A 26343-nucleotide genomic window follows, 5' to 3' on the forward strand; every position below is an offset into this window, starting at 1 on the left:
CCCCGCCCCGTCCCTGTGCGCTCTCGGCTCGGCAGCGGGCGGGACGCGGCGGCCGCGGTGCTCTTGGTCCTTTGTGCTCCGACGGCGGCGGTGGCCTCTCGGGTGCTCCCTGAGGCGTCTTCTCTGCTCGCCAGTCCGCGCTCTTCCGTGACGGACCATGTCGGCGGTGGGAGCGGGCGCGGGCGTGGAGGCGGGCTTCTCCAGCGAGGAGCTGCTGTCGCTCCGCTTCCCGCTGCACCGCGCCTGCCGCGACGGGGACCTGGCCACGCTCTGCTCGCTGCTGCAGCAGACGCCGCGCGCCCACCTGGCCGCCGAGGACTCCTTCTACGGCTGGACGCCGGTGCACTGGGCCGCGCACTTCGGCAAGGTGGGCGCGGGCCCTTTAAGGCGCCATCTTCCGCGGCTTTGCTGCGGGGGCCGGGAAGAAGGGGTCGGGGGCCGAGGCTCGGGGGTCGCGGGGCGTATCGGGGACGGGGGGCGGAAACCGGGGGGGCCGCGGCGGCGCCCCGAGGGGCCCGGGCGTTTGGTCGGCGGCGCGGGGGGGCGACCGCGGCCGCGAGGGGCGCGCGGGGCGCGCCGGGAGCGCCGGCGGAAACGGGCCCGGCGTGCGCGGCGCATGTGCGGCGGCGCAAGTTTCGGATGCGGGCTGCCGTCCGGAGGCGCCACCCTGGCGGCGAGGTTCGTCCGCAGCCGGCGGGCCCGAGGGCCGGGCCGCCCGTGATGGAGACGCGGCGCGCAAAGTGGCGCCCCGGCGCGAGCGTCTCTTGAGGGGACTTCTCCCAGCGGAGCCTTCTCGCGCCGCTCCGACACGCCGTCCGGGAGCGTCTCTGAAGGAAGGTTCTCTGAGGGCGGCGCGCGGGCGCGTCTCTGAGAGAAGGTTCTCTGAGGGGAACTTCGAGCGGAGCCTCTGCCGGGCCTCCTCGCCCCGGGGGGGGAGCCGCCCTCAGTTCTCTAGGCGGGGCCGCCACCAGAGCGCTGAGTTGGAGGGTTTCGAGGTTAGGCGGCCGCGTCCCCGGCAGCCTGTCGGACGCGGCGCTCGAAGATTCTGGGGGCTCCGTGTTGCCCGCGTTGGTCAGGTCCACGGCGCGTCAGTTACATCGGGACTGGGCGGAGCGGATGGTGGTTTAGTCGCTCAGTCGTGTCCGACTCTTGCGACCCCATGGACTGTAGCCTGTCAGGCTCCTCTGTCCTTGGGATTCTCCAGGCAAGAGTACTGGCGCCGCTTTAGATCTGACGAGAGGCACCGGCGTGCCCCGTCCGCGCGGTCCGTGGGGTTGTTTGACCCGAGGAGTGCTCGTCCAGGGAGGTCCACCCAGCTTCTCAGAAGCGGCCGTAATGACTTATTTGTGCCCGCTGCGGTCACAGCCCAGCGAGAACTTTTGGGAAGCAGCTTCCCAGCCCCCAGGAAAACGAAGTCGGGTTTATTTCAGTGAGAGAAGTGAGGAGGAGTCACGACGGCGGGGCGAGGAGGCTAGTCGTCCGGGGCCGTGAGATCCTCCGACACCCCGCTTGCCCCGGGGAAATCAGTGTCAACAAACAAGAATAAAAGCGCTTTCCGGTGCTTCTCCCTTCAGCCTGGAATGTGGATTTCCCCGGCCGGTCAATTAGCCCGGGAGCCATGTTCCTGCTGAGCGGATCTTGCTTCATTTTTACATTAAACTAAAAAGCATTGGTTCTCGGCATCTTAGTGTTGGGGATGGGGGGTGAAGACACCCTGGTAACGGGCCCCCTAGGTGGCCCCTAGGTGCCAATGCAGGGGACGGTTCCATCCCGGGTTGGGAAGATCCCCTGGAGAAGGAAATGGCAACTCCTTCCAGTATTCTTGTCTGGGAAATCCCGTGGACAGAGGAGCCTGGCGGCTACAGTCCGTGGGGCCCCAAAGTGTCGGGCTCGACTTAGGGACTAAACAGAACCACCACCACCCTTATAATAGGCAAGGCAGATTTTGGGGGTAAAGGTTCCCCTATTGATTCTGACCCTCGTTAGCCTGGTTGGGAAGGACACAGCAGGGTGACCCCAAACGTTCTGTAAAACGCTTAGGGGCTCTTTACAAAGGGCTGTTTGGAGTGTTTGCCAAGGCACAGGTACCTTCAGGTATCTAGGAATTAAAAATAGCCATAACTGGAGGATGGCTATGATGATGGAGATGGTGAATTTCATGCATGTGTATTTTTTTTATGCGTGTGTATTTCGTAATAAAAATGAAACCAGCTGAATTCACCAAGTCTCAACTTGTACAGAATATGAGTAGTACACGTTGGACACCAAGTAGTAGATGACCTTCAGAGACCAAAAGTTGTAACTGGAGGTTTTTATTTTCGTGCCTTCCCTTGTCTTTACTCTGACTGTTGGGTCTTAGATACAGAAGGGGCCGTGAGAAAAGGCTGTTAGGGCAGAAGTTAGGCCAGGACTCCTGACTGAGGGTTCTCAGCCCTGTCTCCCCCAACCCTGCCAGCAACTTCCCTCCTTTGGTGTACACACAAGCCTTCACTATTCTCTGCCTGTGCAAAAGCCAGCCAACGATTTAGCATGTTGCGAACTACTCTCAGGGCATCACAGGTGGCTCAGGGGTAAAGAACCACCCACCCCACCCCTCTCCCGCCAATGCAGGAGACGTGGGTTCCATCCCTGGGTTGGGAATAGTCCCTGGAGAAGAAAGTGGCAGCCCATTTCAGTATTCTTGCCTGGGAAATCCCATGGGCAGAGGAGCCTGGCGGGCTGCAGTCTGTGGCGTTGCAAGAGTCAGATGCAACTGAGCATGCACGCAAGCCTTCATTGTTCTCGCTGCGCGAGAGCCAGCTGAGTGCTTAGCACGTCATGAACTACTCTCGGCCCTCAATCTGTGTTCCTAGAAATGTGCCAACTGCGCACAAATTACCTAACCATTTTATGAGGCTTGCTCACTCCCAGAGGACTAAACCAGACATCATTCAAAAACTCTAATTACACCTTGTTTTTACAAGATGTCGTATTGAACAGTATCTTTACAAAATTCCAAACCTGGTTTCCTTCATCAAACCGCGGTTAACAAATTTAGGTCCCGGGACCTCTCAGTTCATACTAAGATTAACCACATTTGGCATGTCAAGCTATTTTTATTCTTGTTTCATTTTTGTTGGCTTTGAGACCTGCTCATCTTGTTACTATTATTGGCCTTCATTTTTCACTCAGTACGTTAATAAAAGCATTATATAAAAATATACCAAAATAGCACCTCTTTTTCAGCCTTTACTCTCAGATTCAGGTTTCTTGAAGACAAATCATATTTTAAATCTGTACCACCAACTGTGAGTTCATCCTCACAAAATCGTTGATGGCAGTGCTCTGTCCTTTGCAAGGAAACAGTGAAATTGCTGAAAGAGGATAAGAGATACGGGGTGAGACCCTTCCCCATTGACTCTGCATGGTGTTTGGGGAGGAGAAACAGGCGATCGTCCTCCATCTGAGGACACACTGGGTGGAACAGTGGGAGTCTCTAAGGACAGAGGACCTTCCCTCACAGTGCTGGGCACAGCGTGGGCACTTGCTGAATACTTGAGTGTGATACTGGTGCCTGGCTGCAGAGTCTCATCTTGACTCCCGCCCGTCTGTCTGTCTGAGTCACCTGCCTGGGCAGAGCTCACCTGTGCCCCTCTCGGCCAGTTTTATCCTTGATGGGGGGAGGGGTTCTTGCAGACGATGACAAGATGAAGTGCTACCCTCTAGTCTGCCCTGCACCGTCTTCTCCCTGAGATCCGGAGCTGGGCCTGAGTGCGGCCTGTGCAGGATGCAGAAAATCCAACCAATCACTCTTAACTGTTTATAATTTTTTAGAATAGTTCGTGAAGGTGGCAAAGCTTAGTTCTGATCAAAATCCTTGAATATACAATCTAGTCTCTTCTGATTTGGGCTTTTTTAAAAATCAAATTATAGTTGATTTACAGCATTATATTGGTTTTGTTAGTTGTAGGAAAAACATTTAAATTTGTATTGTGTCCATCATTTTGACTTCCTATTCCTGTGTACCAGCTTTTTTACAAGGAAGAGAAAAAAATGTGTTTTTAAATAGGTCTTTTAAATTTTGTGATATTGGGAAGGCATGACTTTGTTAAATAGAAACAAGTTTGGCAAAACACCACTCATCTCCACCATAGGATTTAGATTGAGTTATGTTACTAGTGTACTGACTTCTGTGCCTGTTTCATCCTCTCCTGCTCTTCTCCAAGTTGGAATGCTTGATACAGTTGGTGAGAGCCGGAGCCACCCTGGACATCTCCACCACCCGTTACGCACAGACCCCAGCCCACATCGCTGCTTTTGGGGGACACCCTCAGTGCCTCGTCTGGTTGATCCAAGCAGGAGCCAGCATTAACAAACCGGTAAGGGAGTGCCTGTGATTGACGTGGTTTGTTTTTGTTTTCTCCTTCCAGCTGTAATTACACGGTGTTGAGTTTTACATTGAGGCCTTAATTAGAGTTTGAGATCTTTACCTGTGGGCCAACTGGAACTTAAGTTTATTAAACTATTTGTGGGTAATTGGCCTTCACATAGCAATGCTTTCTGTTCAGAGTGCTTTCACCTGTTGTGTGGCCTACTGTGGTCCACAGCGAGCTGCCCAAGGTCACAGCTGGTGACGGAAGGAGTCTGGTCTTGAGCCTAGGTTTCCTGGCTCCCCTGCTCACAGCTGCCTTAGCTTCATGTCCACCATTAGTTGTGAGAACACACCTGTTTGAGCAGGAGAATGGCTGTGAAGTCGTCGACAATCATCTGGTTATGTTAGCTTTGGCAGGTTTACCACCTGAGTTATGTCGCTCCAGGTACTAGGTGGGGATGATGCCCAGACGGAGGGAGGTAGTCTGGTGTCGTGTAGAAAGTGACTCCTGGACGCCAGATTGAGGAAAGGTGTTGTAGCAGTCGTTTAAGTCAAGGGTCAGTGAGAAAGGGGAGTGAGGGGTGAGGGCCGTTTATTCTCTTCATGAGACTGGGTAGGAAGGAAGGGCTACGAGGAGAGCCGGGATTTAGGCCCATTTCTTGCTGTCCCGCTCACCTGTTACCCTCCACGCCGCCTCCTCTCAGACATGGTCCTGCTGTGCCTTGTTGCCGTTGTCCGAGAATTCGGGAGTTCCAAGTGGGCAGCTGTGTGTGGTTGTGGCGCTAGGCGTTGCCTGTCCCCGCTGGTCTCTCTTCCTGCTCCTGGACTCTCCTCCCTCTTCCTCTCTGGCCTTGGGCAAGCTGTTTCCTTGGTTTTGACTCACTCTCCTTATCAGTGAGATAGGATAGTGTGAATAGCAGTAATTACTGTTTAGTATATATGTGGAGTTTTAAGTGTAGAACATTCTTTATGATGATTTTAATTGTTACATAACATTTAATTTGGAGAGCTCTAAAGATGTTGTCTAATGCTGTGTTTCAAAGATTTTTAAGCCCAGAAGCCCCCTTTTCATATAATGATTCATAGCAGCTCGGTATTTTCCACAGACACCCCCTTCCCTGAGCTGCTCTGGATGGTACTGTGTGGAAGCCCTCCTCAGTTCTGCTCCTAGGTCAGACGTCCCAAGATGCCAGTCTCCTTGTAGCTCTCCTCTAGTGTTGAAACAGCCCACCTGGCTCCACATCCCCAATCCTTTCACGGACGGGGGTATTGCTTGGGTTTCTTAAGTGTCCGGACGTTGCTCTTGGGAGGGCCTTGGCTGACTGGTCTCACATGTGGAAGTTCAACCCGTCTGAGTCGTGGCTGCCAGACTGGGCTTCGGTGACCGGCATCCCGAGGCCCAGGAGGCTTCCTGTTGGATCATCTCAAGGTAGACGGTTTTTCCTCAGTTCCCACATAAACGTACATAGCTAGATCCAACTTTTTCTTATTCTTTGTGTGCATATGATTTTTGGAACCTAGTCTTCTTAATAAATTTTGTTTTAACTCATGTTTTAGTCTTAATCTTTGACATGTTAGTTACTAACCTTTCTAAGTCCATTCTCCTCAAGTTTAATGGAGGCTTTCGCTGCCGTCGCTGAGATTGGCGCGAGCGGTCACTGAGGCTTGGACACGCTGTCCCGAGGCTCAGTGCTCTGAGATCACCCACAGAGGAAGTGAGGTTAGTTTCAAGTGGATGTTTGTAGTCCATAAGTCACCTCTTTAATACCCCTAGAATGGTGCTGGTGTTTGACACTGCCTTTAGTTTCTTATAACTAGGTTAGAAATGAGATTTTTTTTTTTTTTTTTTTTTTTTTCAATTAAAATTCAAGGTGACTTGTCTGCTTCAGATTCCTGGCACTTCTCCCTCTGTCTTTTATGAGTCACAGTTTGCCAGCAGTAGTTCTAGAGTCATATTACAGGCTGTTTTTTATTTTTGAAATATGACTGGTCTGAACTTGAGATGTGAGTAACCATAAAATGGCTCTTGACTCTCGTTCTGTTGGTTGCAGTTTTCTTTAAATAGTGTTCATTCTGCCCTTCCCAGCTTGTATGGTCTCCTCGTTTAACACAGAGTAGAAGCAGGGTGGTTTGCTTTCTTCTCTGGCTTGTGTTGCTGTCCCGCCATCTTCTTGAAATAACATAGAAAACCTTTTTTCTTATAATGAAGATAGTTTTTAAAATCCTTTTCTGTTTTCTTTAGTTTCTGTGTTATTTGGCAAAATCTCATCTAAATCTTAGTTCTGCTTTTCCTGGCAATACACGTAGGAGATTTTTACCTCCTTTTTACATGTCCTTAGTATGTGCCTCCTCTCCCCTCCCTTCCCTTTTCAGAGAATAGGGGTAGGTTTTTGTAGTTGTTTTAAGTCTGACTTTACCAAATAGTTTACTGTATAGTCTCATGCTTTTCTGCTTCTTTCTTCAAAAATAGGACTATTCTACTGGGAATTTTATGTCGCTTTTGAACTTAAATACACATTCTTTTGCCTCCAGTAAGCAGCTGAGTCTTTCATGTTATGTTTTTTAATAAAATGCTCTACCCCTCTTTCTGCTCCAGCCCTCACCTAGTTTCCCCCATGAGTTAATATTCCCACGTGCTGCGCACCGTGAGCAGTTGCCCCTCTCCTGCTTTGCGCCTTTTCCCTTACCTGTGTGTGGTCTTTTGTACCAAGTTCACATTCAGTGATGATGGGATGTGATTGATTCAAGGACGGTTGGTGTTTCTGAGGCAGAAAGTCCTAAATCACTTGTTTTAATGGAAACAGCTTCTCTTGATTGCTGTCTTTCTTGACCTTTTATTTTACCCCAAAGTCTATGAATGAAATTGTATTTCAGATTTGTTTGGTTCTTTCATACAGTGTAGAGTTAATTTTTTTAATTGATTGTATTATTCTTCAGAGTCCTCTCCCTGAGTTGCTCACTTCTCTGCCTCCTTCAGTGTTGTTTTCTGAAGGGTCAGTCAGGTTCTAATGCAGCCTTTCTGAAAGTCCTTACACAGAGTTGCCTGTCACAAACAGCCTCAATTGTGTAGGGAAGCTGCCTGAGTCCGACTCCATGTTCTCTCCTCCTATTTTTTCTCGACCCTTTATCTCAGCAGTCTTGTCTGAAGTGTAGGCCTGATTGGCGCTCAGGATAAAACATCCGGGGCAGTGGGGGCACTGGGTGTGCCTGAGATGATGTGTGGCCTCCGGCTGTCCTGTGGGAGACTTAGATGAACGTGGGTAGACTAGACCAGACGTTGGATGTTAGGCCTGGATTGCTAGCTTTGTCTGAGGACGATGATTTGGGGTTGTATATGCATTCGCACAGTGAAGACTTCCCGGTAAAAGCGTCTGCCTACAACGGGGGAGACCCAGGTTCGATCCCTGGGTGGGAAAGATCCCCTGGAGAAGGAAATGGCAACCCACTCCAGTATTCTTCCCTGGAAAATCCCATGGATGGAGGAGCCTGGTAGACTACAGTCCATGGGGTCGCAAAGGGTCGAACATGCCTGAGCGACTTCACTTTGTTTCACAGTAAGAGTTATTTCTAAATTGCGCCTATAGTATACATGCTATCATTGCTGCGAAGGCCCCTTGATTGTTTTGTTCTTGCCCTGAGAATCCAGCAGTGTGCTCCTTCCTTGGTCTGCTCTGCTCTTTGATCTACATTTCTTTGTGTTTTGCCTCAAATTCGGCTCACCTTATTCTGTTTCAAAGAAGGCTGAGATGGTCCGTGGCCTTCATTAATGACGATCTGAATGTCTTCACTGTTGTGTATCATTTTGTCGTTACAGGACTGTGAGGGCGAGACTCCTATTCACAAGGCGGCTCGCTCTGGGAGCCTGGACTGCATTAGTGCCCTGGTGGCTAACGGGGCTCAAGTCGAGTAAGCATCTTCATTTATTCATGCCAACCAAATATGTAGTCAGGGGTGCTGTGTTAGAGACAGGCTTAGAGCAAGCACAAGTTCTGAGCTTTGTTTTTAACATTAGTAATATAGTTCTGCTTTTTAGATCAGTTGGCGGTAGTAAGCAGGTTGTTGTGTGGGTAATGTTGACCACTAGCAGAAGGGGCCTTGATTACAGCAGCCTTGGAATTCTTGGCATGAGAGAGAGAGAGCGAGCGAGGGTATTAGGGTGGAGATGACAGTTAACTCGTTAAGTTTGGAGCCTGGCATTGTTGACTTTACCACCTCCTAGCTGTGTCACTGTGGGCGAGTCTTCAAACTTTGCCAAGTTTTAATTTCCAAATGAGTGCCTTGAATTGGATTGCGTTATCTTTTCAGGCCTCTCTGGCTCAAAATATCTTGCAGACAATTAGCTTTTCTAAATTTTTATTTCCTCATCTTTTATTAGATATGAGAACATCTTATGTTTTAAAACCTAACTACGATTTTTAATGATTTTATAATTCCATGTAATATGGAACTATATACAATAAAGACTTCAAGCTCGTTCTGAGGTTTTGATACTGATGTCATTATTTTAGAATATCCTTGTCTTAGCCCAGTTTACATCAGCTGGCATATTTATAGCTTCATAGAACAATATTAGCATTTAAGTGTATTAATTTTAAAATGTGATTGTGTATGCAAATCATTAGCTAGACATGGCATTATACATTTATTTTAGTATTAAATTCATTTGTATTAACTTTCTCTTAAAGATTTATCATAAAAATTTTTCTTCTGCAGTTCACAGCATTAACAAAATGGATGCGGTTTTCACCCTTAAATGTTGAGTGTAAGCTATAGAGCTGTAATAACCAAAATAACTGTGATAATATCAGCTTTTTTGTTTTACCTTGAGTGTATTGAATATTTCATAAAAATTAATTACAAATCACTTTATTCTAATTGGAAATGTGAAAATTTAGACTTTGGGAAAAATAAAACCCACAGAACTAACTTAGTTTAACCCTTTGGTTTCCACTTCATTGTTTTGACTCTGTGTTATAATAAATATTGAAAATAGATCCTGGACAGCAGAACCATATACATTAATGTAAGGCCTGTCTAATACCAAGGGCTATCATTAGGCTCTTAGTATCTTAGCTTCTGTTTCATTAAGTATTACATTGTTAAGATTGGACATTAGTATGGGCTTGGATCATTTACCTATATAACCATTTAGTGTTATAACTATGACCTGTATTAACTGTTACATTGCAGGGAGCCTTGTGACTTCATATGTAGTTATAACTTAAGGTAATGTAAAAACAGTGGATGATTCCCTAATGAATATATTACACAGTATTAAAAAGCACTGAGCTGATTCTCAATGCATTGCTTTAAAGCAAAGTTATAGATGCCATTTTCTTAGCTGTTTTTAGGTTTAAAACTCTGATCTTTAATTTTAATAACAGAAGCTTTGATTATGAAATACAGAGTCATAATAATTGATTAAATTCCTTAATTGTCATTTATTAAAATAATAATCAGAAGCTGATCTTCTCGATGACTTGTTTTTCTAAACAGTAATTGGTCCTGAGCATTTTATTGCTGAGATAGTAGTTTTATTCACTTTAATGGATAGCTTAATCCTTTGAACCAATAAATATCTTTCTTTTCGCTATGTCCTTTTTTTTAATAGGTGTCTTTTTTAAATGAGATCATTTTATTTACAGTTCTGTCCTTGTTCCAGGACCCTCGAGTGTCTCTTTCCCACCAAGTGTGACAGAGCATGGCCTCGAGTGCCAGCTTGCTTTCCTTCTCAGTATAAGCCACTCCCTCGGCTCCCTGCATATGGTGACTTCCCTTGTCTGAGCTTTCACATATGTTTCACAGCAAATACTTAGCCCAAGCCACCTAGCCAAAAGCAGTTTTTAAATTTATAAGTGTTTGGCCTGGAGATAGAGCACAAGTGGTCATTATTAATTGCTGTTGTATATGTGGTTATTCAGTTTTAACATATAGATAAAATGTCAATTTTGCCAGTAAGCCAAATTGTAAGTTGCTTTTTAATGTCTATTCTGCACATTTATATAGTGTAACACTTTTAGTCTGCCAACAAATAATAGTTTGATTCCCCTCTAAATTATGATACTTAGGTCTTTTGTTTTCTGTTAGGCTGCCCATACGGTAAGGTGCAGTCCTGACCAGTGCCTTTTTGTTTTAAGAGCATCAAGGGGCACAAAGTTAACTTCCTTAAAGTTACTAATTTTTCCCCCAGTCCGGACTGAACTGGAGTCTTAACTTTAACATCACATGCTGCAGACGCAGTCGTGGAAATTTTGCTTTTTCTGTGATTAGATTAAGAGCTATCTTGTATCAGTGGTTTATCACACTTGGTGGTAATTAATAATTTTGTTATTAACTCCTACTTTGCTTTTTATATATCTGCTACATAAAGTGGCCAAAATCTGAAGTTGCTGCTTTTTTGGTCATGGGGTAGATAATGGTGAGGGCCCGCGGGCCAGGCGATCGTGGCTAGAGCGGTTTGTTACATAACCTACTTGTCAATGTAGGCCGCGTCCGTAAGGTAACGCTTGCCGCTGCCGTGCGCTGCGGCGCACTTTCTAGCACCACACGTGAGTATGTTGATGGAGTTTCTTTCTCTTCTCTTATTTTACATCTTGAGTTTTGGTGCCAAGTTTTCTTTTTCATGTGAGGTTTTGTTTCTGCTTATATGATTGTCGTTGCTATTTGCCACTGTTTACATCCACAATAAGAACCAACAGGATTGTGGCGGTTCTGTGGCCATGTGTATGCTTTAAATGATCCAAACCTCTACAGATGCTTCTCACTCATTTTTTTCTCAAGTAAGGAGTTTTCATGAAGTTAAACTGTCACCATGTTTAACTTTGCTTATGTGACAGTTCAGTTCTTTGCAGTCATGATTTGAATGCTGCTTGTTACATGTAGAGGGTGTTTGATTGGAAGAAGGGCGAATCATAACATGAAAAAGTTGATTCTTCTTTTGGATGATTAAATAAGTAACAATACAAAATTAAGTTTTAATGTGATTCCAAGAAAGAATCTTCAACATTTGCTGTCTGCTGATAGTTAAGATGACCTTTTACTACCAATTTTGTAATCTACGGATTTCTACCCTTGAATTAGCTTTACTTCAGGACTTTGACACTGATTGATTTTAATATTTTTATTGTCTTGAGAGATAATGGAGAATGTTTCCATATCAGTCTATAAAAGTTGATTTTTTAATGCCTCAGAGTAGAAAAATAGACTTAATAAGATTTGGAGATTCAGAATTGCTTGCAATGAAGGCCAGTTTGCTAGTCTGTTTTCATATCACTTTATACAGGTGCCAGTGTTTAATTATGCTGTGACAGAGTCCCACAGCTTTCTATAAGAGAGTATTTCATAAAAGCCATTGGTTCTCTGGTGACTGGATAGATCTTCCAATGAGCTACATTTATTTTAACTTAATTATTTTGATCCCAAGAGAAAGTTAGTTGTGATCATCAGATAGGCAGAGACACATCATGGCCTTATATAGGCAAGTTCAGTGATTCACTCTGAACAAGCCTTTCCTGCCTGGTTTAGAAAACGGACACAGGTGATTATGGTTACAAGAGTCTTCACACGGGACCTTAATAGGTTTTTCAGTGTTGGGAAAAAAAGTGTTTGCTGAACTTTTAAGAATTCATAATTGAAATGGAGTTGGTTTAGTTTGGTCCAGGTTTATGACCCACCTTTATTTGCTGACCCATAGAGCTCTGTCTAGAAGCAAAATTTTTTCATTGGGGCAAATCATGTGACAAGCATATTTAATGTTAGTGTCGAAAGTTGGTTTTCCACTTTTGCCCTTGGCAAAATGTAATCTGTATTTACTTTATTAGACATTTATTCACATTTGAAGTTTCATTTGTTCATCTATTTGCCCTTGAGAGTAATAGTGCAAATATGAAATGTAGGAGAAGTGTCATCTGAGTTACTAGTTTCTGATCTTGGGATCCTGTGTGTTCCATTCTGACCTTGTCACTGCAGCACACTGGGTTTCCTGACTCTGGTTTCCTTTATTAAGCGACTGCCCAGGTGGAGGGATCACTCCGAGGCAGCTGCTGGGATCTGCTTGCTGGGAAGGAGCAGGTAGATGGGGGGGTGTCTGTGGTGCTCTAGACTTGTCACAGCAGCCTGAATAGTACCCACGTTTCAATATTTGTTTAATTGCTGCTTTTATAAATAGTGCTTTCAAATAAAATCAATGATTTCTAAATTCAGATGTCTTTTCCTTTGCCAAATTACAGTGGGAGCCTGTTAACTATTTTGTCAGACTCTTTGAATGATGCTGTTGTATTTTAATGTATGCAAACATAGTTGGGGTTCATTTGCAAATTAAAACTATCCCCAGTGGTGTTGAACTTGAAATGAAAACTTGGCACCAAATTTATTCAAGTAGAAACTTTAAAAAATAGTTTCTTCCTATTGTGACCTGAAAAAATATATTTATGAACGTTTTCATAATTACTTATTTAAGAGTTTGGATACCAAAGGGTTAAAAATACACGTTTTTCTTTTATTGAAGACATTTTAGATGTTTGTAATGTTCTGTCTGTACAAATGGGCATTTAGTAATGTTTTATCTTTTTTTTTTTTTTTTTTTAATGATTCCATGTATTTGCTTATTTCCATCTAGGAATAGTTACTAATGTATTTGAGATACAGCATACCAAATTTTAAAGTAACCAGAATCGTGAGTTAATGGTTTTTAGTCCATACTGTTAAACTTTTGTTGAAATACTGACATAATTAAATTGGCTTCATGCTAAAAATTACTAGAAGTAATTGAAAAGGCAGTGTTTTAGAGCGATAGCTCTTGGTCAAGGTGGTCACATGACAATGGCTTATGCTCAGTAAATGTGCTTCTGCACCTCATGTATGTATATGTATTTTTAATCAAAATGTTGCCTGCAAATATGTGATCCCTTATTATTTAAGTTTCCTGTTTTATGAACCATTACCCGTTTTAAATCACGTAGAAGATTCTGAATCTGTAAAAACTACACATGTCAATGTTTTACAGCTACGTAATTCGAATTGACTTGATTTTTTCAAGTAATCCTAGAAAGGGGGAGCATTCCATATAGAAACTGCTGAAACTGCCACAGGTGCTTCTCCGAAACCTTACAGTTGTGGCATTGAATGTTCAGTATGGCTTCCTTTCTCCACACGAGGCATACTGTTGAGGTATTTGTTGCGGTGATTGGTTTTAATGCTAATCTAGGAATTCAGATATAGATTCTTTAGATTTGCATGCTTTGCTTACCCTAATTTATGATATCTACCTTTTTATTTGTAAACTAACAATAGTTAAGTTGAGATCAGAATTTTAACAGAAATATTATTTATATAAAAATTGTGGTTATCTTTTATTGTCACATGGCATTAACTAAAAAGAAAACATCCTGAAGGTGATGTGACAACTCAGATTCTAAATATATTTCAGTTACTTTGGATCCGTGGTTTTTCAAATTAAAAAAAAAAACTTTATTAGAACAGTTTCTCGTATTCTGATACTGTGACACTGTAAGTGGAAAATAGATGGGGGATTAGCTGGCAGCAGAATGGAGCTTTGTTTTACAGTTCTTTGGGGAAATATTGTTACATATAATCTGTAATAAACCATTCAGAATTTTATTACAGAAAATAGAGTATATGAGCATTTATGTTTTAACTTTAGTAGAGTTTAAAAAGTTTGATTTATTTTGCCAGTTATTGAGCAGAATAATTCACAGCAGATGTTATTCTTTGTCTTCCCATGTTTTCATATTCCAGTTTTAAAAGAACACTAGGAACTGTTGGGAGAATATGGGTAGAATGACTCTGTAGTTTCAGTGAAAGTTACAGGAACCAAAGTCTGTCTACACAAGACAGTTGTCTTAGCTTTCGTAATCAATTGTAGCAAATTGATTTTACTAACCTCCGAATCTGATCGTGTCAGCTTTTAAAGAGAGTCAGTTTTAAAACTTCAACAGAGTAGACCTGATTTGAACACCCAGGTTGACTGATGTCTGATTTTTTAAAATCTCTGCCCATTTTCAAAGACTTTTCAGTTGGATACCAGAGGGGGCCAGAGAGGTGAAGTAGAATTTGAACAGCCTCACAGCACATCTCATGTGTGGCTTTCTGCTTTCAGAAAAGGGCAGAGGTAAATTTTAGATCAGGTTTAGTCTGTTTGCCCAAGTACAATCAACCAAAGACATTAAATTGGTGTGTATGTTTAATGGTTTAATCTAAAAATAACGTATACACTTTCATTACTACCCCAGCTTTCATGCAGAGCACAGTTCTTTAGAGTAATTTTGCACAGTATCTGCCAGATACTGTGAATTTCCCTTTGGACTGGTGTGTGCGGGCTGCAGTCCAGACTAACTGTCTTCAGCAGTCTCTCTGGAGTTGGTAGGCATGGTCAGCAGTGTAGTGAATACCTCAGGATTGAAGAGTTAAGACCCGACTGTTTAAAAAGTGCTGTAACAGAACGAGAGACCACGTTGGAATGTAAAATCATCCTAGAGCCTGTAAATCCTAAGTCACATTCATGTACCCAACTCCCATGGGATTTTTAGCAAAATCACTAGGTTTAAAATCTGCTTACACTTGGAACACTAGAGTTTGAAGGCTTCATAAATTGAGGATACATTGTAACCAGGGCAACTGTTTCAACTCTTAATATGTCAAAATTGAAACATGCTCAAGAAAGTGTATATTAAAAAATGAATTTAAAGACCTGAGCCTGTTTTGTTAAAGTGTCTTGGGAACTAGCTACTTAATTGTTATTTATTCTAGTCTTTAGCAAAAAACCAGCATGATTTTCAGCCTCTGTGGAGTACACTTGAAAACCCTTTACTTAGGAAGTATAAAGAGGTGGTTTGAGGATTCAGACCTATAAAGGCAGTTTTGACTTCTTCACATTAAGGACTTTGCCTGATTCAGTTGTGAGACACTCTGAACTTTCAACTGAAAACCCTCAAATGAAATAGGAATGATTATATTACTTCTGCGTGCTCTCTCAGAGCCTTTTATTTTTACATTTTTCTGAAGTTTACCTTTAGATATTTTTCTTGGTATTTGACATTGTGGTTAACAGATTTGGCAGCCTTTAAAAAAAGTTCAATTTTGTTTGAATTGAACAGTGTGCAAAATTACCAGAGAGACATTTTTCAGGAACCAATAGACATCTCTTATTAAGAGTTAGAGGACTAGTCAGAGAAAGACAAATACCATAAATGATATCACTTGTATGTGGAATCTAAAATAGGACACAGGTGAACTTATCTACAGAACAGAAATAGGTTCACAGAGAGAACAGACCCAGTGCCTAGGGTAAGAGGGGTGGGGAAGGCAGGATTGGGAGTTTGGGGTTGGCTGATGTAAACTCTTAGATCCAGAATGGATAAACAGCAAGGTCCCACTACAGCACAAGAAGCTCCAGTATCCCAGCTTCCATTCTGACAGAGCATAATGGGAGAGGATATGGGAAAGGGTGTATACAGAATGGAGTCGCTTTGCTGCACACCAGAGGTTACCCTTGTGTGTCAGCTGCACAGTAGAAGACTAGTTACTGATACCATCTGCTGGTTAGATGTTACTCAGCTGGTCCAGCCCACTGTTTGTTTTTATATGGCCCACAAACTAAGAGTGGTTTTTACATTTTTTAAATGGTTGAGTGAAAATCAAAAGAGTAATATTTAATTTCACGATATGTAAAAATATATGAAACTCAGATTCCAGTGCCTGTAGCTAAAGTTTTATTAGAACATAGCCAGCACTGTATAGCTCACCCGTCAGGCTGCTTTCAGGCGACAGCGAGAGCGTGGAGTCCGGCCTGGAAAGCTTGACTAGCCCTTTACAGAGAAAGTGCCTGCCCCCTGAATCGGTGGTCCCGTCCGTTCCTTCCCACCCACTTTTTGTGCACCATACAACTGCACGGCCAGTAGAGCAGGCTTTAAGCGTGAGCGGAGCAGAGGAGCGTGTTAAACTAGGTGGAGAAGGGGGCGTGCGTGTGGGCACGTAGGGAGGGCGCCCCGGAGGAAGGCATTGGGAGCTCGGAGAGGGAGAGGGAGGTTTGCTGTCCTCTGCGGGTCAGGTATTCACAGATCTTTTTGCTTTAGCGGAACACGAGCACGATTAAACTGGACGTTGCATTTAGTCCTTAGTAACTGAGAGATCATAGTTGAAGTCTTCCGTAGTTTCACCAGAAGTGAAGCAAGGATACTGTATGTCCCCATTTCTCATAATACTGCACAGATAGTGCCGACAGCATGATTCCAGTAGTTCTTCCGCAGCTACCATGCGTCCCAGGTTCTGATGTCTGTCCGTATGTCTCCTGAAATGTTTGGGACTCCCTTTTGGATCAGTCTTCAACCCCTCAGAGTTATTTGAGGAGTCAGTTGAAGTTCAGCTTGGCTTATGATTGCTTTCTTTCTTGGTCCATACATGGGGCCATGTAGCATGAGTTGACTCTGGTGACTGTACTTTGGAGTTGTGAAGGGACTACGTCACCCCACCTGGAAATTTGGTGGGCTCCAGCCAAGCCGAGCGGCATGCTAGTGTTGGACCCCCCATGGTGGCAGGAGACCCTGCCTGTGTTCCCTTGGCTGCGCCCCCTCAGACACAGACAGTCTCAGTGGTCTCTAGATGCCGGCCTTACTTGTTGTGTTTCTTTGTATTTCCTTGGAAGAACAGTAAACTTGCTACTCCAACTCAGACTCGGGCTGCTTAGGAGTGAAGGAACTGAATGTAATTTGGATAGCTTTGTTTTCAGTGACTAAAAACTTGGCATGCTCCCTGAGCATCTTGGCTTTCTTCGGTGAACTGGCATTTATGGTGTAAGTGCCATTTTAAAAGTCTTTGTGCTGTTTATCATCCACTGGAGGAGTAATTTTTACTGACAACTTTGTGTGTCCTCATTTTAAGCAATCGTTTCTTGTTTCTGCATTTGATTTCGGAGAGCACGTTCATATTTATGTCTATAGAAATCATTTTATAATCTCTGCTTATTCTAGGTCTTCATCTTTTCAAATTTTGTTAAGTTTTTTTTTTTTTAATTGTGGCAACTTACTCTGTTCACATTCTTGATAGAGTAGACCTTTTTGGACCATTCACTCATGGTATCTTCTGAAAAGGAAATACACCCTTTAAAAAAATTATCCAGTCTTAGTTACTTGAGTGTTAAATTTCTATAGCATGCTGATACTAAAAATCAAGTATATGATTATTTTATATGCAGATAACTAATGTAATTAACTCTGCCAAAATTTTGGTATTTCCTTTCTTTATATGTCAAAATTAAAACACTATGAAATTTCAGAATAATATTTATCAGAAATCATAGCCACGAAGCAAATGTCAGTTTTAGTTCCCAGTAGTCCTACATGCAATGCCTTTCATTTTTAAGAAAATATCATTGGTTTGGGGGATTCTCAAGTCTTGTCTCATTTATATCTGACCAGATTGAGTTCAGGCTTTTTCCTTTCTTCAAACTGTATAAATAATTTCTTTTTTTCGTGCTTTTAAACATGGAAGCATATCTAATGATTGTCCAAAAGTGTATGGATGTTTCATTCCTGAATTTGGACTGTCTTGAGTATTATGGCTGGAACTAGGAATACAGAGCTTATCGTTATCTTTAAAATGGAAGATCCTTATTTGTCCCTGATTCTGTAGTTTTCTCTCTGAAATGGGTTTTTCCCCCCTTTAACGTGTTAATCTAGGAAACAAGCGTCCAGGGCTGTGCATTGTTCTTTCAAGACAAGGCGAGGCCTGTGTTTGGCTAGAGCTGAGCCGTCTGCGGTGAGGTGTGGGTGCTTCCTCGGCTTCTCCAGTTTCACTGTATCAGCCTGCAGCTGACAGCCTGATTTGCTACTGATTAATTTCACAGAGCAGTGTATTTTCTTGTCTTCCAGGGGAACTTCATAGTGGAGTTGCTTTTGTTCCCTCGATTTTTATTGTTTCCTAATTAAGACTTAAAATTTCAACGGGTTGTTTCCATCTTACTCAGAGCCTTCATTTATACTCTGCCACCCCTCCTGACTAGTCTGAATCTTAGCTGGTTCAGAGACATCAGTCCTGTACTTGTCAGTGGGATTAACCACAGAGTGATGTTGATTCTTGGTGGTAGGACTTGGCCTCAGGGATGAGCTCCGAGGACAGTATTAGAAGAAGACATCCACTCACATGCTTTCAAATGCCAAAGTCTAAACTCCTGCAAGTTTTCCTATGGCCAAAATAACAAAATCTCAAAAAACTCAGCTTTTCAGATCTCCAGGCTGACAATAAATCAATTTCAGGGCATCTGTCTAAACTTCCACTTACAGTGTCACATGTCAGCACAAATTCTGGCTTGTCATTAAGCCATTTATCTTTGCTTTTAGGAAGTCAATTGTTATGAATGCCATGGACAATTCAGTAAATGTTTGTTTGTTATGATTTTATTGGAGCTAAAGGAATGAATTATTAAGTGCAGATAATATAGAATTCAGTTTCAGGTTAAGTCTGAAGTTAGCATAAATTTTCATTCTTCAGACTAACATAAAACATGATTTTGAGACGTTAAATAGGAAGATGCCTTTTATTTTTTTAAGTTTAGTATGTTGATTTTTAAATTACTATCTCCCAAATCTTGTTTAGTAATCAAATGTGCGTAAGAGAGAAGTTAGTTACAGAGATAGGAAGAGCAACCCCTTCTTTAATGAAGACTTGCTGTAAATCTGTATGCTCTTTCATATCACCTTCAGATAGTCAGTCAGTGCGGCAGGAGCAGAGACCCGATGCCCCTGCTAACGGGACGTAATCCAGTGTTTTTGTGTCGTACAGCCTGAGAAATGCCAGTGGCCTGACGGCAGGAGACATTGCTCAAACCCAGGGTTTCCAAGAGTGTACCCAGTTTCTCTTGAACCTCCAGAATTGTCATCTGACTCGTTTCTGTCACAATGGCACCCTAAACGGAGGCCATCTGAATGTATTTCCCAATCACGTTAGTGTGGGAACAAACCGCAAGAGATGCTTGGAAGACGCGGAACCCTTTGGAGTGAAGAAAGCTAGAACCGCAGGTGAGACCGCGTTGTGGGTGGGCGAGCAGAGCTGGCTCCTCCTCTAACGTGTTTTCTCTTTCACTGCTGAGCGCGCCTTGGAGATGACTCCCTCACTAAGGTACTGTGCCCGGAGGACTGGTGCAGTGATGGAGGAGGTTTTCCTGTGTTGCTTCTTGGAAGATTGGCCATTTAACGAGAGGGGAGGATGTGAGAGGGCAGTTACCGCCCAAGTGTAAATGTGTGTGTGTGACTTTCTGCACACCCAGGTTTACCTGCCGTGAATTAGAGTCTTCTCATTTGTTGTACCTGTTTGAAATACAACTATTAAAAAAATCTGCCCCGTGCCTCATTTTTTTTTCCTGTGAATTTTCCTGGACTTACAACAGTTGTTGGTCTAATAGTAAAATACAGTTTCACATCGGGGAAGGTAGGTGTTTGCGCTTGCACCGCTGCGTGGCCTCAGCTGGCCTCCACACCCAGTGTGGTGTGTGTCACCGCTGGGCCTGGCGTGCCGCTTCCACACTGAGGGGCTAAGTCTCCAAGGTAAGTTGTTTCAGTTCTCTGTCCTTCCAGCTTTTTGTCTCTAGATGGTTTCAGGACATGTAAATAAACAGAATCAGCTGGTCACTCTTTGAGGTTCCCCTTTCATTTGGGAGAAAAAGTTAATATATATAATCAGAAGACAGTAGTAGCTTGATAGGAATGTTTAGCAAACTTACATGGAAAGGGAAGTTTAGAGGTGACTGTGAAAGTAATCACTGAAATTATGTACTCATAAGATTTGCCAAAGATAAATACAAAATCATGCTCTTTGGCTTTTTAAAAAAAAAGCAACTGTTCAAGTATAGTCTGAGTGGCTCTTGCCTTTAAATTTGATGTGTCAGCCTGACTCTCCCAGCGCTGTGCCTCTTTAGTGTAACTGGCACATATACAGACAAAACCATTTCTCCCAGAGTCAGTAAAAAGTGAATTATCTCCTTCACAACATTTAAGATGTTGGCACTGTGAAAAGTTGTGATTATGCAACTTTTCCATACAAATGAATATATGACCTTAATAGTTTCTAAAATTCATAACTTGTATAAATTACGGGCCTAATTTTTAGAAAGATGTTGTAGAAGTCATACCCAGAACATGAAGATATGTCTAAACTTCAAAAACTATTCCCTGTTTTATTTAATGCCTGGTTCATATTTTGGAATGGTATCGTTAGTTTCACTGTGCCCTGGTGCAGGAATCACACATGTGTCCATGTCAGGATACAGGATAGCATACAGGATAAATCTTAAATTCTGTTCAGCTTTTTAAAAGGGATACCACTTAACATTCTATGACGATTCAAATGTACCTAAAGAGATTTGAACTAGTCTCTTCAGGTTTCACGTTCAGTTGAATTGGCCAGTATCTCATTATTGAAGTGTCTGGAAGAGCCTTTCCAAGGGTTCCTGGAAACTTAAGAATTTGCATCCTAGGCCCTGGTGCTGCACAAATTGGGTTTGAAGAATTATACAGGTGTTAGGGGGGTTTATTTTCCTCTTCCAGACAAGGATTCATCTTGGTCAGCTGGGTTAGAGATTCATGTTCTGCACGTTCAGCTCAAGGTACAACTTTCCCTTACTGCCCCATTCCTGGCAGTCAGCTCAAGGAAGCCAGTTAAGAAAATGAGGTTGGAACCTGGAGTTTGAGTTCACAGGTGATTACACACACCTAAGGCTGGGCGTTAAATCTCTTTTTACCTTTTTAAAAACATGCCTGAAGTGTCTTGGCTACATAAATACATAGCTTGGACCTTATCAATAAATTTAGTCTGTTCTGTATTCCTAGAATTTAATAAATTACACGTACTGATGTTTTTAGTGTGGAGTAATACCCAGAAGCTATTAATTCCAAAGATTTTTCTGGCTAAGCCAACTCTAAAAAGACGGATGTGTCCTGTGAAATTGACTCTCAAGTTTGGTGTCACGATTGTGAAAGTTACCTACTCTAATCCATTGAGAGTAGGATCTCTTCCTTAATAAATTGTTTTTAAATATTTTAAGGTAATTGGAGTGGTTTTTCCTTTGAAAACCATATGATGTAAAAGAATTTAAGGCACTGATATTTGTATGGCTCAAATACAAACTATCCTTTGAAAGCAAGTTGTCCAGCAGACATGGGTACTTTAAGATGTCTTTGCAGTTGTTCACACCAGGGTCAACATGCACCCTGGTCAGGAGGGTGAGTTAAAATCCAAGATTGATACTGATGAAAAGTATTTCAGGGTAATATTTTCCCTGGTGTGGGAGATTTGGTTCATTTAGGACAATGCAAGGAAATACCAGTTCATAATAGCTAGGTTTGGGGCTTTTTTTCTGTCCCTTCCACGTTGACCAACCATTTGCTCAGGATAGAATGACAGGTGGGCCTCAGGACTTCAGCTGCGGCTATTGAATAAAATGTGTTAGGTCTGTTAGCATTCTAGCTTATAGGAGTAAGAGTACAATTGTTCACATGTGTATTCCTTGGAAACTTGTCCAAATTATCAGTGATCCAGGATAGAGAAAAATGCCACTCCCACCCATGAGAGAGGCTTCCTCTAGTTTTTAATCTTCAGTACTTCGGGTGCAGCTCCAGAGCCTTGACTGGGGAGAGGCAGTGAGTGACAGACTGACCCAGGTTCCTAGTTTTATTTGGGTGAACAGTTGCCATCCCCAGGAGGCTGTGGTGGTGCCAGAACAATCTCAGTTAAGTTGACTTCACGGTTTTTGTTTTAATCAAATAAGTATGTTACTGAGCTTAACATCTCATGTATAACATGTTAGGTATTGAAAAACACTGTTTAGGAAAAATACAGGTTGACTGCTTAAAATCAGTCATAGAAGTTGCTCAGCCCACACTGCTGAGGATGAAGCAGAGAGTCTCCACCTTCTGTTCTCATCCATGGATGGCCAGGCTGACAGACAAGGAGGAAGGAGGATGGATGTGACTTGAGATGGCTGAGTGATCATGCTCAGTCACCAAGTTCTGTCCACCTCTGCGGTCCCATGGACTAGCCCACCAGGCTCCTTTGTCCATGAGATTTCCCAGGCAAGAATGCTGGAGTGAGTTGCCGTTTCCTCCTCCAGAAGTCAGATTTGTGATGTAGCTCCTTCTAGTTTAGGTCCGTGCATCTGGCACATGCAAAAGGCTTTAACCTTTGATGTGTCCTTGGTGTGCTCCACCTTGCAGTAAATGGCTGTATTTGCTTTCTGAAATTTGACCAAACGTTTGTAATTGTGTTCAGTTAAAAAAAAAATGATTTTAATCTCCAAAGACATAGTGTTTTATATATTTATAACCTGAATGAGTTACATTGAAAAGCCCAGTCTTTTCCGGGTTAGTCTTGAGCCCAGCAGAGCTCAACAGCCCTGTCTGCCTTCCGCGCGCATGGTGGCCACGGCATGCATCAGCCAGCAGTGGGTCCCCCGTGTCACGCGCACCTTCCCCTCCATCTTCTAGTAACAGAGCTCCAGATCCCTGCTCGGTGTTTCCGCAGCAGTCCTCTGTAGTTGGCACCTTCGTCCACCTGCCCTCTTAAACTCCCCCACCCCCGTCTGCTGGGGTTTGGGCTGTGGTGGGAGCCCCAGGAGAGGCCACTGGTAGGAAGAACCGCCTTCCTGCCGGCCTTTTGTTCTGTTCAGGTTTTGGCGGCCTTTCCTTTAAAGGGACCTGGGTAAAATGTGCTGTGTAGGAGGAGAGGACAGTTCAGGTAGTAACAGAGGGAAGCCACTCCTTTCTTGGGGATGGGGTTTCGTCAGTGGGAAGGCCAGCGGGGTGGGGGTGACCTTGGCTGTGGCTCAGCTTTTAGGAGTCCCTTCAAGAGGCACAGCAGGCAGGAGGTCGCTACTCCAACCCGAGGCTGGGCTCCACACGGGGGCGTCTGGCAGTGCATGCACGTCAGGTGGCGTCTAGAGGATGACGCCCCGTGAGCTAACTGAAGCGCTTAACATCTAGTACAGGACAGGGTAGACTGGGTTTTGCCTACTGAGAGATTTCTCTGCCTTTAAAGTTAAAAGAAGCCTGATGAGGTGTTTTTCATAAGCCCTAGGTACCTTTGTAAGTGTGCCTGGCGATCAGTCTTGCGTACACATTCTGCATCAGGATTTCGGGCACATCTCCCCGAGCTGACCCAGCCAGCACGGAGGGAAGCTTCCTTGGTGGTACAGTGGCTGTGGTGCTGCAGACCCCTGTCTTTGAAAGCTAAGGAAGGTTTTCCCGATGTTTTCTTACGTCCTTGATCAGGAATGGTTTTGTAGCTTTAGATTCACGCTGGTACCTGGCTTTAGTTTTATTCAGCTCTCTGGTTTATATGAAAATTCAGGGGCAGGTTTCCATGCTGCCCCAGGGCACCTTCCGGAATGGAACATCTTTCCTAGCCCCAGCGTCAACAACAGGAGGCTTCTTGGGCAGTGGTCACACCTGGTCCTGACTACCTCTGAGAGAAGAAAACTGGATTTATTCTGAGGTGATCCTAGGTGATGTTCTGTCATAAGTATGCTTTGTCTGACATGTATCAGAGTCCTGTCAACAGATAACTGCTTTAGAAGTCAAAGGATAAGGACACTTAACAAGTGTTTGGTCATTTTTCCTTTTAACTGGAGTAGGAAGATAGGGGAATACTTCTTTTCTAAAACATAGAATCAAAGATTTTGGAAGAAAGTCTTTTTTTCTGAAGTGTCAAGACACCTCAGATGCAGCATGAGGCGTTGCAGTAGTTGTGTTGGTGGTGGTGGTAGCGATGTGTGGGAGAGGGGAGTCAAGTCCAGATCCGTGTTCTTCCAGTGCTGCAGGGCTGGGTTTAATGTCTTGGCTTTTAATGCAGTTTTAAGAGGTAAGTGGTGACACCCTCTCTGCTCCCGGGGCACTGTCTGAGCTCTTCCTAATTCCAGGTGCTGGGAAGAAAGACACGGAGACATGGGTAGAAGATGCATTACCAGGGGTTCTAGGCAGCTAGGGCAGCACGCAAGTGGTTGCATGTCCTGGCAGATAGATCCTTCATGGGGAAAACACCTCACAAAGGATGTCTATGGAGAAAGTAATTCTAGACTGTCCACATTTGCATGCATGCCTCCCACGTTTAGTAGAGTTTCTTTACTTAAAACCTGAAAGCCTTTAGTCTGTCTCATTGTTACATTTTTATCCTGCTCTGCTGGTGAGAAACTGCATTAACAAGACGCACCCAAAAGGAGAGCCTTGGGAGGAGCACCCTGGTGCCCCGCGTAGGTGTCTAGTTAAGGGGCCAGCTTCTGCTTTAAAGTGGGGCTGGGTCTTGCTCGTTTCTCTGCACTTTTCCTTTGAATGTCCTCTGGCCCCCTAGTGGCAGGTCTTCCCTCCTGTCCTGCTTCGTTTCGCCGCCACTCTCAATGACCTGTTCTCGATGGTATTGCCTGCTCTCTCTGCCTGTCCGCTTTCTGGCTACAAAGGGCTTCGTTCACTAATGGACACTCCAGGTGCTGGGCCTGGGGCGTGAACGGACAGTTTACCTGCTTTCGTGAAGCTGTTCTGTCGTGCTTTTGGGGAGGAGGGGGTCCGCGTGTCGTACCTGTCCACCTTTCCTTTTAAAACCTGCTTTCAGATATCTGAAGTTAGCAACTGAAACCTGGATGTCCCTTTTCCTGAGGAGCACTGGCCCTGAGTTCCAGAACAAAGCCAGGCATCGGGAGGATGGCCACATCAAGCTGTGCTGTGTCCCCAGTGAGGTCTGACCTTTCACTCGAGGCCGTCTGTGGCTTTGCCCAATAGCCCACACTGCTTCCCAGTCAACTGCCTGGTCTGGCTTATCAGCCATGGGCCCCGCGTCACTGCGGAGACAGGATCGGAGGTTGGGAGGTTTTTGTCAGCTGCTACCTGAACTTCCCTCCCCCAACCACCCCCACTTTTTTTTTTTTTTCTTCAAGAAAAGATGGCCTGTCTACCACTGATTTCTTGAAAGTACCTTGTTTGATAGTGAAGCTGGAACCTAGCCTATTACTGACCTCAGTGGGGCCTGTGGAGGATTAAGAAAAGCTCTGAAAACCACTGAGGTCCTCAGTTTGTTGCGTCTGGTTTTAAAGCACTTCTATTTCTCGGGTGTCCGTGGCCTCATGTCTGTGCAGATTTCTGTTTTTTCTTATCAGCACAAGTCACACCATTCTGTTGGTTTCTTCCGCATACTAATCATCGAGAATTTGTGTTTCTCTTGTTAAGACTGTCATTTAAAACTTAGCAGTTTGGGGATACTCTGAAACTGATAACCTTCATTCCGATATTGAAAATGATTCATGTGCCTCTGGGAGTGGTTGAAGCTGCAAAGCTCAAGTCTTTGTTTTTAAATGTTTTTTTGTAAGAAAAAGCACTGAATGTTTTTACTTACTTGTTGTATATATCCTGTGACCCAGAAACCACTCTAGTTTATCTTGGTGAAGAAGCAGAAGTGTATGCAAAAGTGCGTTTATAGGGATGGTAGTTAATTACGGTGTTCATGATGGGAAAGGAGCCCCACTCAGGCAGCAGTGGGGAGCTGGGTGGTGGGTGAGCTGCTGGTGGTCCAGCCATTCAGGGAGTTGTTACTCAGCTTTAAGGATCCTTTTGAATTTAGCTGTTGGGATGTCTTCGTTTCATGGTAAATGAATAGAGGCAAGATGTGCAAGTGGTCGTTCAGATCGCTGTTGTAAAAATGCTGGTTCTTAAGACTGGAGCGCCATGCGCAGCGTGGCAGTGGCTGCCCCTGAGAAGTAGGGCCCCCGGCCAGCAGGGGTGTTTCTGCACAGAGTGTGTGACCCCCGCAGGAAGGGGCACCAAGTGTGCACACTCGCTGTTCTGCACAATGTGAGCACGGGTGTGCCCTGAGGCGTGTGCGTAGCTTCGGCCCCTGACGTCCTGGAGCCCAGAAGCTTACTGGGTGTTTCCAGTTGCGTCACATCTTGGGGCACAGGGCCAGAGCTGCTCTCAGCCTGTATCGGACGAGCTTGTCTTGATCTT

General features: G+C 44.1%; 1 protein-coding gene across 2 annotated transcripts in view; it reads left to right on the top strand.

Moving 5' to 3' along the window:
* Positions 1–26343, top strand: part of ANKRD10 (ankyrin repeat domain 10) — a 31644-nt gene continuing 5301 nt past the window's right edge. The window contains exons 1-4 of one of the 2 annotated variants that reach the window (XM_070471403.1): positions 1–367; positions 4206–4358; positions 8166–8257; positions 19148–19383. In XM_070471403.1, the coding sequence (XP_070327504.1) occupies positions 158–367; positions 4206–4358; positions 8166–8257; positions 19148–19383 (691 nt within the window). In that variant the 5' untranslated portion in view covers positions 1–157. Of the gene's footprint in view, positions 368–624; positions 679–4205; positions 4359–8165; positions 8258–19147; positions 19384–26343 lie in introns of those variants that run through there. The other variant, XM_070471404.1, reaches the window with a different exon arrangement.

This window comes from Odocoileus virginianus, chromosome 8, assembly GCF_023699985.2.
Source record: "Odocoileus virginianus isolate 20LAN1187 ecotype Illinois chromosome 8, Ovbor_1.2, whole genome shotgun sequence".
NCBI lineage: Eukaryota > Metazoa > Chordata > Mammalia > Artiodactyla > Cervidae > Odocoileus > Odocoileus virginianus.